The 14,390-nt window shown below is 48.5% G+C and overlaps 1 protein-coding gene across 1 annotated transcript in view; it reads right to left on the bottom strand.

Moving 5' to 3' along the window:
- The window catches only part of gtdc1 (glycosyltransferase-like domain containing 1), a 28,971-nt gene that overhangs the window by 13,155 nt on the left and 1,426 nt on the right, over positions 1-14,390 (bottom strand). Inside the window, exons 2-4 of the mRNA XM_053328696.1 lie at positions 7,295-7,713; positions 6,730-6,897; positions 2,842-3,015 (exon numbers count right to left, since the gene is read on the bottom strand). Of these exons, the coding sequence (XP_053184671.1) occupies positions 2,842-3,015; positions 6,730-6,897; positions 7,295-7,713 (761 nt within the window). The remainder of the gene's footprint in view (positions 1-2,841; positions 3,016-6,729; positions 6,898-7,294; positions 7,714-14,390) is intronic.

The following is a 14,390-nucleotide window of genomic DNA, read 5'->3' as shown; positions in this document are numbered from 1 at the left end:
GGGTCCAGCATTACATAATCTGGTAAGGGAGCAAACACACGAAGAGGAGAAGGCGACGGGGTCCCACCATCACCCCCCCCCCCAGCTCCACCATCACCCCATCACCCCCCCCCCCCCCTCCCAGCTCCACCATCACCCCCCCCCCCCCCAGCTCAGTTTCAAATGTTCTGAAATCATTTTCAGCATTTTAACGATCAGAGACTCAAACGTCCTGGCTGTCCCTGAACGCAGCGTCCTCAGAGCTCACCAACAGGTATCCCCTCAGACTCATCCGACCAATGAGAGCAGAGAACAGGGTCACCTGCTTTCATCTGCTCACTCACACACACACACACACACACACACACACACACACACACACACACACACACACACACACACACACACACACACACACACACACACACACACACACACACACACACACACACACACACACACACACACACACATCAGTGCTGTGATGGTGGGCTCCCAGTCTACCCAGTAATCTGTGTTTGATGTGTTCAGACAGCTGCTCATTTAAACTGAGCTGAAACTCTCTGACGGGGGGGGGGGGGGGGGGGGGGGTGTTAGGGTTAGGGGGGGGGGGGCTCAACCCATAAACTATACACATATATAAAATATTAAAGTTTTACAGATAAAGGAGCGTTTACTGAACACAGCTGGCTCAACATGACAGAGATCAGAGTATAAAGCTGATGTTATATTAACCTTTAACTGACATTAAGACCCTCTGCATGACATCATGTTTAATACCTGCTGAAATAAAAAACATTATTTTAGTACAATATGAAATAAATGTATTTGTTTGGCCTCCGTCTGACTTCCTGTCGGGGTCAGGGTTAACAGAGGTCATCATCGGGACCTGAGGATCAGATTCATTAACGATGGATCATTATTACTTTAAGCTCAGAGATCTGGAGCCAACATTAGAGCCCCAAGCTTCAATGAAAGGTAATAAATATCCTCTCTAAACCTTCAGAGATCAGAGGAGAAGCATCTGCCTCACTTCCTACTTTTAAAGTCAAATCTCACAAAACCCAGTTTAGAGTGAGTGTGGATTCATCAGCACTAATAAACCTCCAGGAACCCTTCAGCCCGCCTGAGAGCCAGCACGCTCCAGCAGCTGACTCTGTCCATGTTAAACTAGCAGGAGACACACAGTTAGCTTAGCTCTGCAGATCACTGAGGATTCAACAGGAAACCATCAGGATGAGACTGAAGTTCAGCTTTAATTCAACAAGTTGGACAAAAATAAAGTTTAAACATATTTAAAATGAGACATGAGGCTGATTTCAGAGCGTCTGGGTCTAATCTGATGCTTGTACTCTTGATGTTCGTGATGCTCGAGGTGAAGCTGTGTGTGCTGTGCTGAGCTCTTCTCTTCTAGCAGACCTGATAACGGCGGTCTGCCCCCCGGGTCAGGGTTGGGGTCCTCGCTGTGCTGGGTCCTCTGATCATCCACCGCGGCTCTCTTCTTCTGTGGACTCCCCTCTGGCCTCTCTGAGCTCTTCAGATGTACCAGACTCCTCATGTTGATCTCTGTTGATGTATTTCTGTTTGCAGCCTGCTCCACCTGAGACCTGAGCCCACACCTGGACCCAGCCCCGGGCCGTCTACCTGCTTCACTGATGATGGAATCAGAGACCCCGACCCTGAAACCCCTGAAACCCCTGAAACTGCTTCTGGGTCAGCTGTCTAATTATTTATGGTCCTTTTAAAGCAGGGTGGCAGATACACAGATACATACCCTCACTGTGTGTTACTGTATAGTGTTCCTGATGTTCAGAGTGTGATCCTGTGGTGGATGTTGGCTGGGTGGGTGGGGGGGGGGGGGGGGGGGGGGGGGATGATTTAAACTGCCCCTCTGTTAATGAAGGAGTGTCCAAACAAACACGAGGACAGTCAGTGATCCTCGACTCTAATCTGACACTCACAGATTGACTGAAGCAGCAGATTAAAGCCCGTCTTTAATCACACTTTGATCCCTGAAGGGTGAGAGGAGGAAGGATGATCACATGACCTGAGGAGGAAGGATGATCACATGACCTGAGGAGGAAGGATGACCTGAGGAGGAAGGATGATCACATGACCTGAGGAGGAAGGATGATCACATGACCTGAGGAGGAAGGATGATCACATGACCTGAGGAGGAAGGATGATCACATGACCTGAGGAGGAAGCATGACCTGAGGAGGAAGGATGATCACATGACCTGAGGAGGAAGGATGATCACATGACCTGAGGAGGAAGGATGATCAAACTGACCTGAGGAGGAAGGATGATGACCTGAGGAGGAAGGATGACCTGAGGAGGAAGGATGATCACACTGACCTGAGGAGGAAGGATGATCACATGACCTGAGGAGGAAGGGTGATCACATGACCTGAGGAGGAAGGATGATCACACTGACCTGAGGAGGAAGGATGATCAAACTGACCTGAGGAGGAAGGATGACCTGAGGAGGAAGGATGATCAAACTGACCTGAGGAGGAAGGATGACCTGAGGAGGAAGGATGATCAAACTGACCTGAGGAGGAAGGATGACCTGAGGAGGAAGGATGATCACACTGACCTGAGGAGGAAGGATGATCACATGACCTGAGGAGGAAGGATGACCTGAGGAGGAAGGATGATCATCTGACCTGAGGAGGAAGGACACTGACCTGAGGAGGAAAGACACTGACCTGAGGAGGAAGGATGATCACACTGACCTGAGGAGGAAGGATGATCACACTGACCTGAGGAGGAAGGGTGATCACATGACCTGAGGAGGAAAGGTGATCACATGACCTGAGGAGGAAGGATGACCTGAGGAGGAAGGATGATGACACTGACCTGCTGACATCCGGGAACTGGACCGGGTAGTACAGGACCACACACTTGGGCCGGATCAGCTGGTCCAGGTCTCTGGGCCGGTGGTCTGGGATCTTCTTCATGAAGGAGGAGATGGAGGACAGGAAGGAGTTCATGTTGAAGGCCGAGTTGAAGACGACCACATCGGCTACCAGGCTGTAGGAAAGGAGAGGAGGACACATGAAGGAAGCAGGAAGGAAGCAGGAAGGAAACATGAAGGAAGCAGGAAGGAAACATGAAGGAAGCAGGAAGGAAACAGGAAGGAAACATGAAGGAAGCATGAAAGAAACATGAAGGAAACATGAAAGAAACATGAAGGAAACAGGAAGGAAACATGAAGGAAGCAGGAAGGACACATGAAGGAAGCAGGAAGGAAGCATGAAGGAAGCATGAAGGAAGCAGGAAGGAAACATGAAGGAAGCAGGAAGGAAACAGGAAGGAAGCATGAAGGAAGCAACCCGGTAATGATCCTTCCACAGGTTCACCTACGGAAACCTTGTTACAACTTTTACTTCCTCTAGATAGTCGAGCTTGATCGTGTTCTCGGCGCTCCGCTAGGACCGTGACCGACCCGGCGGGCCGATCCGAGGACTGAACCATCCAACCGGTAGCGACGGGCCGATCCGAGGACTGAACCATCCAACCGGCAGCGACGGGCCGATCCGAGGACTGAACCATCCGACCGGTAGTGACGGGCCGATCCGAGGACTGAACCATCCGACCGGTAGCGACGGGCCGAACCGAGGACTGAACCATCCAACCGGTAGCGACGGGCCGATACGAGGACTGAACCATCCAACCGGTAGCGACGGGCCGATCCGAGGACTGAACCATCCAACCGGTAGCGACGGGCCGAACCGAGGACTGAACCATCCAACCGGTAGCGACGGGCCGATACGAGGACTGAACCATCCAACCGGTAGCGACGGGCCGATACGAGGACTGAACCATCCGACCGGTAGCGACGGGCCGATCCGAGGACTGAACCATCCAACCGGTAGCGACGGGCCGATCCGAGGACTGAACCATCCGACCGGTAGCGACGGGCCGATCCGAGGACTGAACCATCCAACCGACCCGGCGGGCCGATCCGAGGACTGAACCATCCGACCGGTAGCGACGGGCCGATCCGAGGACTGAACCATCTGACCGGCAGCGACGGGCCGACCCGAGGACCGAACCATCCGACCGGTAGCGACGGGCCGAACCGAGGACTGAACCATCCAACCGGTAGCGACGGGCCGATCCGAGGACTGAACCATCCCACCGGTAGCGACGGGCCGTGTGCACAAAGGGCAGCGACTTCATCAACGCGAGCTTACTGGGTATTCCCCTCAGGAGCGGGTTCGGCGGGTGACCATCGCTGACCCCGGACGTCTCAGGGCATCTCAGACCCGTTACTACTGAACGCTGCTCGTCCCTCTAAGAAGTTGCGTAACTAGTTAGCACACCGGAGTCTCGTTATCGGAATGAACCAGAAACATCGCTCCACCAACTAAGAACGGCCGTGCACCAATCCTCTCCGTGTCGGCCGGCGAGGTTTCCCTCATGGTGCCCTTTGCAACTATACTAACAGGAAGGAAGCAGGGAGGAAGCAGGAAGGAAGCAGGAAGGAAGCAGGAAGGAAGCAGGAAGGAAGCAGGAAGGAAGCAGGAAGGAAGCAGGGAGGAAACAGGAAGGAAGCAGGAAGGAAGCAGGGAGGAAACAGGAAGGAAGCAGGAAGGAAGCAGGGAGGAAACAGGAAGGAAGCAGGAAGGAAGCAGGGAGGAAACATGAAGGAAACAGGAAGGAAGCAGGAAGGAAGCAGGGAGGAAACAGGAAGGAAGCAGGGAGGAAACAGGAAGGAAGCAGGGAGGAAACAGGAAGGAAGCAGGAAGGAAGCAGGAAGGAAACTGTCCTGATGCTTTATGAACTGAATTAAATTAAATTGTGTGTTTGGTGGTTTCGAGGCCTGACTTTGGTCTAAAGGCCGATTCTGACCCGCTGATCAGAAGCTGCTCTATAAAACCATCTGGCTCTGGTCCAATCAGGCATCTCCTAACGAGGCGGTGAGCTGGCTGTGGGCCAATCAGGCGTCTCCTAACGAGGCGGTGAGCTGGCTGTGGGCCAATCAGGCGTCTCCTAACGAGGCGGTGAGCTGGCTGTGGGCCAATCAGGCGTCTCCTAACGAGGCGGTGAGCTGGCTGTGGGCCAATCAGGCGTCTCCTAACGCAGTAATGACATTACAGCAGACGGAGCGGCTCTGACTTATCGACTCGCTGCCCTGAGACGCTCGTTACTGATTAATGACATCACTTCAGTTAGACCTAATTAACCAATCACACGCTGCCTGACACGCTCATTAAGACAAACTGTGAGAGCTGAGCAGACTCAACCGCCATCAATCTGCACTCAGGTTCCAGTACTAAAGATAATACTACAGTACTGCAGTACTTATATAGTACTACAGTATTTATATAGTACTGTAGTATTTATATAATACTACAGTATTTATATACTAGAAAATTCCAGGGAAAGTTTGAGTGCCACGGGGCTACTGCCGGGACGAGTACACGATTTATTTCCAGTGTTCAAAAGTCACCATGATCATATAACACTAAGTAACTTTTACTGTGGCAGTATTAAGAACATCTTACTGGTCAGTATCAAGTGTAACAGTAGATGTAAGCAGAGAGTAGCACACAGAGCACAAGGCAGTAGCAACATGCACTAACTCTAATCACTACACAGTGTGTACTCATACACACACACACACACACACACACACACACACACACACACACACACACACACACACACACACCATAACTGCCAGCATTTGAGCAGTAAGACTGTCAATATAATTCATATGTATATATAGAGAGAGTATCAATACTAGCTCGGCCGCTACCTCAGTTAACTGGCAAAACAGACAGACAGGTAGAATTAGCCAATCACAAAAAGGTAGCTCCGTTTCTGCCCAGCAACAGGTTGCTGAGGCCCTGCGGTTGCTAAGGGCAGCTAAGGCCCTACGGTTGCTAAGGGCAGCTAAGGCCCTGCGGTTGCTAAGGGCAGCTAAGGCTCTACGGTTGCTACGGCGATTTGAGAGTCTGCTTGGAAAGAATTCTCAAAATTGTGAAGAATTTGGCTTCTGACAAGGTCCCGAACAATTGCAAACTGTGAGAAAACCGTAACTCCTGTCCAAAAACCGAAAACACCGTGAGAGACACAGAAGCCGGCAGATTCTGACAGTGTTTATTTTATTCACATATTCCTTAAAATGAGCGAGTAAGCTCAGTGCGAACACAGAGTGAGATTCTTTAGAAAAATAAAGACGATTACATTAGAGTCAATGGGGAGAGAGACAGATATTGCCGCCGGTCTCGGCCCCCCCGTTTAAATTTTGTGCAGACCCCGCCTGTCAAAGTCACATTTTATGAATCCCAACACCTATGTCTACATTTTGACCTAAAATTATTTGTCTGCTGTTTACGGTTTGGCCGTGAGCTCGAGTTAAAAATAAAAATGAAGGTTATTTTTTACTGCTTCTCACACTCTAGCTAACTGCCGCTTCCACTCTAACTTTGAAGAAAAAGTGATTTCCACTCCTCGTTTGACGGCTCATAGTTTGAAAAGTTTACATGTCATGGAAAAACTGTTGGTATTTTTCCAGAGAGGACAAGTTTTCCTCCGTTTTAAAGTTTGAATCACGTTTCTACGTGCAGGTATGAGAGAGCTAGGTGACTCTGACAAAAGGTGAAAAAAGGTGAAATTTTGTACGTTTTTCAAAAAATTCCCATTCATTTCCAATGGAGAATATATACTTCTTATATACTACTACAGTACTTCTTATATAATACTACAGTACTTATATACTAGTCCAGTACTCACCATGAGAGCACCTGGTTGTATCCGTACTGGAAGTCCCGCTGCTGGTCTTTGCGGACCGGGTAGACCAGCTGGTTCTCGTGGAAATACAAAACCTTCTTCAGACGAGTCAGATCCGGTCTGAGAGCAGCGAGTTCACACAGATTCAGAACAGAGCTGCAGAACAAGACCCTGGAACAGGAGAGACCAGAGTTAGGAGGGGCAGGTAGGGGCAAGTCTCACCTGTAGGAGGGGCAGGTAGGGGAAGGAGGGGCAAGTCTCACCTGTAGGAGGGGCAGGTAGGGGCAGGAGGGGCAGGTTGGGGCAGGAGGGGCAGGTAGGGGCAAGTCTCACCTGTAGGAGGGGCAGGAGGCACAGGTAGGGGCAGGAGGGGCAGGTAGGGGCAAGTCTCACCTGTAGGAGGGGCAGGTAGGGGCAGGAGGGGCAAGTCTCACCTGTAGGAGGGGCAGGTAGGGATGGACTCACCTGTAGGAGGGGCAGGTAGGGGCAGGAGGGGATGGACTCACCTGTAGGAGGGGCAGGAGGGGATGGACTCACCTGTAGGAGGGGCAGGTAGGGATGGACTCACCTGTAGGAGGGGCAGGTGGGGATGGTCTGGCTGAGGGTCAGCGCCGCTGTTCTCGCCCTCCAGTGCCATTTCTTGGCGGGCAGCGTGACGGCCGAGCAGCCAATCAGGTGAGACTGCAGCAGGTCGATCAGCTGTTTGTGAGAGCCGCCGTAAAACGCCTCGACCAGCAGAACGCTGGGAGCTCCGCCTCCCTGGACGCTGGGAGCTCCGCCTCCCTGAACGCTGGGAGCTCCGCCTCCCTGAGAGAGAACGCTGGGAGCTCCGCCTCCCTGGACGCTGGGAGCTCCGCCTCCCTGACAGAGAACGCTGGGAGCTCCGCCTCCCTGGACGCTGGGAGCTCCGCCTCCCTGGACGCTGGGAGCTCCGCCTCCCTGGACGCTGGGAGCTCCGCCTCCCTGGACGCTGGGAGCTCCGCCTCCCTGAGAGACACATAAACTGATATAACGACTGATGACTGTCGGTTAGTGTCTGCTGTTACTCACACACCTCCACTCAACCTGCAGCTCAGCCTCAAACCTGAATGTTTAAAACACAGCAGCAGCTTCACTTTAAAAAGTCTGAATGAGAGATCTTCTTTATTCCATCTGGACAATAAACCAGCTCTGATCCTCTTCTAACATCTGGAAGTCTGGTATTGATCAGCAGACACTTAGTTTAGTTACTATAGAAACAGATATTTACTGAAACACTCTTTATATGATCATCAGTAATAAACTAGTTGAACTTAGATCACTTCTGCTTTCTTTGTTTCATAGCTCAAATATGAACATTAGTCTTTTTGGGCCAAAATCAGATTTTTAGCCAATCCAGATTGGCCAAATCTGTTGCCATAGCAACCTGTCAGATTGGTCATTAATGTGGCCCAGTCTGAACAGAGACACTTGCTAAAGATCAGATTAGAATCAGTCTGAACGCAGCCTTGTTGGTTGACTCAAACATTTATTAACTGGTTAAATATCTTTCCTGAGCTTTGTGGACGAGTCATCAGTAAATCACTAAAGCACAAAAACATTTCTAGTTTGAACCTCTTAATGTTCTCAGAGTGAATCCTCTTACTGCAGTTCCAGCTCTACTCAACCCTCACCCTAGAACTGTAGAGTCTCTAGATACCGTGGGAAACACTGTGATTACTGACTCGTCTATAAACTGATTACTGTTATTAAACTTAACAAATAGTCAGGTGTGAAATTGAAAAGCTTTTATTGTGAAAGGAAGAATTAATCTAAACTTTTTAATTATTGATTTAAATATTCTGTTATTGATGACTGGTTGGATGATTAAAGATGAATCAATGAATCAATAATCACTTCTGATCCCGATCACGTCCACTTCCTGTCTGAGTCAAAACATAATTCATTAATAAAAAATGATTTCACTGTAATTTCATGATGCGATACTTTGGAGCGATCAATAAATCAGCACTGAATGAATTATTGATCCGGGCATGAAAGGTGTTCATACTGATCTTTATGAATTAACTGACAGTAAATGAATCAGCAGATATTTAATGATCAGTTATTGTTGAGTTAAACAGATAATCAGACGTTTATTTAACTGATTTAAATCTTAACTTCTGACTCTCAGACTCTTTATTTTACATCATTTCTCTAAAATCTGAATCACCCATAACCCGTCCGTTGGGTCTGAGCATAAAGAAACCAGCGTGGCAGCAGAATGAGGCACCGCAGCAATAAAAGCAGTATTTCTGTATTTGCAGCACAATGCGTCCGTCCATTATGCTGCGAGGCGTTTCCACGGCGATCGGCAGGAAGTGGACGACTTACAGCATTAAGACACGACGCTTTCTGTCCTTCCACTGAATTCCCTCCCAGAGATTTCCAGTCTGCCCTCCATCTTCCTCTCTTCCATTTAGCTGCCCACAATGGGAGCTAATGTGTGTGCAGCACTCAGCTCGCCCACAGACTGCTCAATCAGTCAATATCTGTAACGCCACTCATATCAGGAGAAGGAAATGAGCTGTGCAATCTGCTGCTCGGCTCTCAGATACCGAGCTGCTGCTTCAGCAGAGGTTAAAAATCTGACACATAATGTCGCCTATTGTGCTAAAACGGGCCAATCTATTTCCTGAATGCTGTCAAAATAATGTGAAATATGAAAATGTGCAAAGTGTCTGAAGGCAGATTCTTTGATTAACTCGCCGCTTTCGACCTTTCTGGCCTTTAAATGAAGAAATGTCGATTGGTTTCAGTTTGACTCGTTGTTTCAGAAGTATTATTATTATTATTATAATAATTATGATTATCTGTAATTAGCGGCCCAGACCGGGTCCAGAACCACAGCTTGGAAAACACCACGCTGTGGAGGAATATTACATTTACAATTAATAATTTCAGATTAGTTTTAAATTATTATTTTAATATTTGTGACGAACAGAATAAAGAAATTAGACTGAATGAGTTTCTGTTCACGTCAATGAGAATACAACACGACATTTAAATACGTAAAAAGAAACTTAAAAATAATAAATACCTACGTTGTTAAATGTTTCGATAAATGGAAGAATTAACGTAAAGATTAAAATAAAGTTTGTAAACAGAACAAACGCAAATAAATAAATATTAGAGATAAATGAACGTAAGCGATCAGCTGACTGATGAAAATGGAAACAGACAAATATAAGAATTAAATTTGTCAGAAAGTCGTCAAACATTTTTCATATTTGTAGAAAACGGACGATAAAATCACCGTAGTGAAAATAGTTAAAATAACAACTAGTAAACTCCACGGGGACGAGTACGTGATTTATTTTTTCCTTATGAATGTACTTTATTCTCAACTTAACATCCCTGAAGATATTAAGTGAATGTTAATCACATTTAAGCATAAATAATATTTATTTAAACTTATTAATTAAAGTCTACTTCATTTTTTTCCACAGACAAGAACATACCTGTTATGAAATTATTCAGTAAATCTTCAAATCATTTAGAGAGTAGATTTTATTATACTTTTTATTTTAAATTTCTTGGTTGTATGAAATTATATTATGTACATTTTGTTCATCTTCTATTGATAAATGTTGAATCTTTTTATAAACCACAAATCATAAAACTACAATACAAAACAATAAAACTATTTATTGTGTCCTCAGTAAACATGAATTAATCTCCATTCAAATGAATTAGCTCAGTTAACTGGCAAAACAGACAGACAGGAAGAATTAGCCAATCACAAAAAGGTAGCTCAGTTTCTGCCCAGCGACAGGTTGCTAAGGGCAGCTAAGGCCCTACGGTTGCTAAGGGCGGCTAAGGCCCTGCGGTTGCTAAGGGCAGCTAAGGCCCTGCGGTTGCTAAGGGCAGCTAAGGCCCTGCGGTTGCTAAGGGCAGCTAAGGCCCTGCAATTGCTAAGGGCAGCTAAGGCCCTGCGGTTGCTAAGGGCAGCTAAGGCCCTGCGGTTGCTAAGGGCAGCTAAGGCCCTGCGGTTGCTAAGGGCAGCTAAGGCCCTGCGGTTGCTACGGCGATTTCAGGATCTGCCTTGAAAAATGTCTCAAAATTCTAAGAATTTGGCTTCTGACAAGGTCCCGAACAATTACAAACTGTGAGAAAACCGTAACTCCTGTCCAAAAACCAAAAACACCGTGAGAGACACAGAAGCCGGAAGATTCTGACAGTGTTTATTTTATTCACATATTCCTTAAAATGAGCGAGTAAGGTCAGTGTGAACACAGAGTGAGATTCTTTAGAAAAATAAAGACGATTACATTAGGGTCAGTGGGGAGCGAGACAGGTATTGCCGCCGGTCTCGGCCCCCCCGTTTAAATTTAGTGCAGACCCCGCCTGTCAAAGTCACATTTTATGAATCCCAACACCTATGTCTACATTTTGACCAAAAATGATTTGTCTCCTTTTACGGTTTGGCCGTGAGCTCGAGTTAAAAATAAAAATTAAGGTTATTTTTTACTGCTTCTCACACTCTAGCTAACAGCCGCTTCCACTCTAACTTTGAAGAAAAAGTGATTTCCACTCCTCGTTTGACTGCTCATAGTTTGACAAGTTTACATGTTATGGTGAATAGTTTGTATTTTTCCAGAGAGCACAAGTTTTCCTCCGTTTTAAAGTTTAAATCATGTTTCTACCTGCACGTATGAGCGAGCTACATGACTCTGACAAAAGGTGAAAAAAGGTGAAATTTTGTGGGTTTTAAAAAAAAATCCCATTCATTCCCAATGGAGGAATCTCCCGTTTTTTTGGGAATAACTTTAGGCCGTGATGAAGACGTGATGAAGACGTGATGATACCGTCTCGTCTTCTTCCTCTAACCCTGGTCGGGTCTCGGGGGCAGCATCCTGAGCAGGAAGCCCAGACTTCCCTCTCCCCAGCCACTTCGTCCAGCTCTTCCAGGGGGATCCCGAGGCGTTCCCAGGCCAGCCGAGAGACAGTCTCTCCAGCCGTGATGAGGCCGTGATGAGGCCGTGATGAAGCCGTGATGAAGACGTGATGAAGATGAAGCCGTGATGAGGCCGTGATGAGGCTGAGCCGTGATGAGGCCGTGATGAAGCCGTGATGAGGCCGTGATGAAGATGTGATGAAAACGTGATGAAGATGTGATGAAGATGTGATGAAGATGTGATGAAGACGTGATGAAGATGTGATGAAGCTGAGCTGTGATGAGGCCGTGATGAAGACATGATGAGGCCGTGATGAAGCTGAGCCGTGATGAAGATGTGATGAAGCTGAGCCGTGATGAAGATGAAGCCGTGATGAAGATGTGATGAAGCTGAGCCGTGATGAAGATGTGATGAAGCTGAGATGAAGCCGTGATGAGGCCGTGTGAGGACAGGCTGCATTCAGGACAGCGGGCCATGAAGCAGAGCAAAGTGAAGCTGGAAATGTGTGAGTGGACTGAAGTGTGAGTGACAGGAAGTGAGCGGCGGGGGATTCCAGCCTCGCAGACTCATCTCACCTAGACACCTTTCCTCCTCGCCCACTGAGCAAACATGGAAGACTGCCGACACACATGAAACAAAGGGTTAATGTCATCGCTTTCCCCCTGGCAGGGAATCCCCCCCCGAGCAGCGCCGCAGTAAGAACAGCTGAACCAGCCGTCGCCACTCATCTCAGTACCGAGCTGAGTCAGACGCTGCGAGCTGGAAAATCTGTTTCTCTCAATATTGGAAATGTTTTTGTGCTTCTTCATGTTTCTGTTTGTTATGAAGCTGTGGGCAGAAAGTGACATCATCGCCATCACTCAGTGGATACCTGAACATCTGCAGTGTTTCCCTGCTGAGCTGGAAGCCACACAGCTGCTCAACTTACTACTGAGATTACTGAAATAACACTGTAATAGTACTGATACCCCTCCCTGAGCTGCTACCCCCTCCCTGAGCTGCTACCTCATCGTGGTGGAGGGGTTTGCGTGTCCCAATGATCCCAGGAGCTCAGTTGTCAGGGCCTTTTTAGGGTCTCCCATGGCAAACAGGTCTGGGGGGGGGGGGGATGGCAGACAAAAGGTAGCTCAGTCAGAAAGACCCCTTATGATGAGTAACATGGATGGTTTTCCATGTCCCTTGTCTGGATGTGGGTCACCGGGGCCCCCCCTGGAGCCAGACCTGGGGGTGGGGTTCGGTGGCGGCCCGAAGAGGCAACATGGGACCCCCCTCCCACAGACTCACCACCAGTGGGGGGGCAAATGGGTCAGGTGCACTGTGATCGGGGCGGCAGCCGAAGGCGGGGACCTTGGCGGTCCGACCCTCGGCTGAAGAAGCTAGCTCTAGGGACGTGGAGCGTCACCTCTCTGGTGGGGAAGGAGCCTGAGCTGGTGGTCGGCCTCACCTCGACGCACAGCAAGGGCTCTGGAACCAGTCTGGAACCAGTCTGGAACCAGTCTCCTCCAGAGGGGTTGGACTCTCGTCCACTCTGGAGTTGCCACTGGTGAGAGGCGCTGGGCAGGAGGGCAATACTTATTGCCCCCCGGCTTGGTGCCGGTATGTTGGAGTTTACCCCGGTAGACGAGAGGGTGGCCTCCCTCCGGATCGGTGCGGCGTCTGCAGTAATGCGGACTCTGCACAGATCCGTCGTGGTGAAGAGAGAGCTGAGCCGAAAGGCAAAGCTCTGGATTTACCAGTCGGTCTTGGTTCCTACCCTCACCTCTGGTCATGAGCTTTGGGTTCCTACCCTCACCTCTGGTCATGAGCTTTGGGTTCCTACCCTCACCTCTGGTCATGAGCTTTGGGTTCCTACCCTCACCTCTGGTCATGAGCTTTGGGTTCCTACCCTCACCTCTGGTCATGAGCTTTGGGTTCCTACCCTCACCTCTGGTCATGAGCTTTGGGTTCCTACCCTCACCTCTGGTCATGAGCTTTGGGTTCCTACCCTCACCTCTGGTCATGAGCTTTGGGTTCCTACCCTCACCTCTGGTCATGAGCTTTGGGTCGTGACCCAAAGAACAAGATGGCGGGTACAAGCGGCTGAAATGAGCTTCCTCCGTAGGCTGGCTGGGCTCTCCCTTAGAGATAGGGTGAGAAGCTCAGTTATCCGGGAGGAGCTCGGAGTAGACCCGCTGCTCCTCCGCGTTGAGAGGAGCCAGATGAGGAGGTTCGGGCATCTAGTCAGGATGCCTCCCGGACGCCTCCCTGGTGAGGTGTTCAGGGCCCGTCCCACCGGTAGGAGACCCAGGACACGCTGGAGAGACTATGTCTCTCGGCTGGCCTGGGAACGCCTCGGGATCCGAGGAGTATACTGATATACTGCTGCAGTAGTACTTGGTGGAAGAGGTTTAAATGAAACGTATGAGCTGTTATTATCAATATGATTATGAAACAGTGAAGTTTCATTCATGACTTCCTGTTTCTGACTTTAGGACTTTATCATCAAAACTAAGAAGAAAAGTATAAAGTGAGAATATGAGTTTCTGTTTCACTGACCTCACATCAGTGAAGCAGCAGCAGGTTCTTTATTACACTTATATATACACATCACTGAGGTTGGAGGTCACACATGAATCAATGATGTCAATAATTATTACTTCAATTATTTTCTTTTGTGTCGCTGCAACTTCAGTTTAATTATTATATATTATAAATTATTATATTACAAAGTCATATCACTTCATCCTGAAAGCCAAATGAAGAGAAATG

Source organism: Scomber japonicus, chromosome 11, assembly GCF_027409825.1.
Source record: "Scomber japonicus isolate fScoJap1 chromosome 11, fScoJap1.pri, whole genome shotgun sequence".
NCBI lineage: Eukaryota > Metazoa > Chordata > Actinopteri > Scombriformes > Scombridae > Scomber > Scomber japonicus.
Note: the sequence above shows the minus strand (reverse complement) of the source record. Positions and strands in the feature narration are given on the sequence as shown.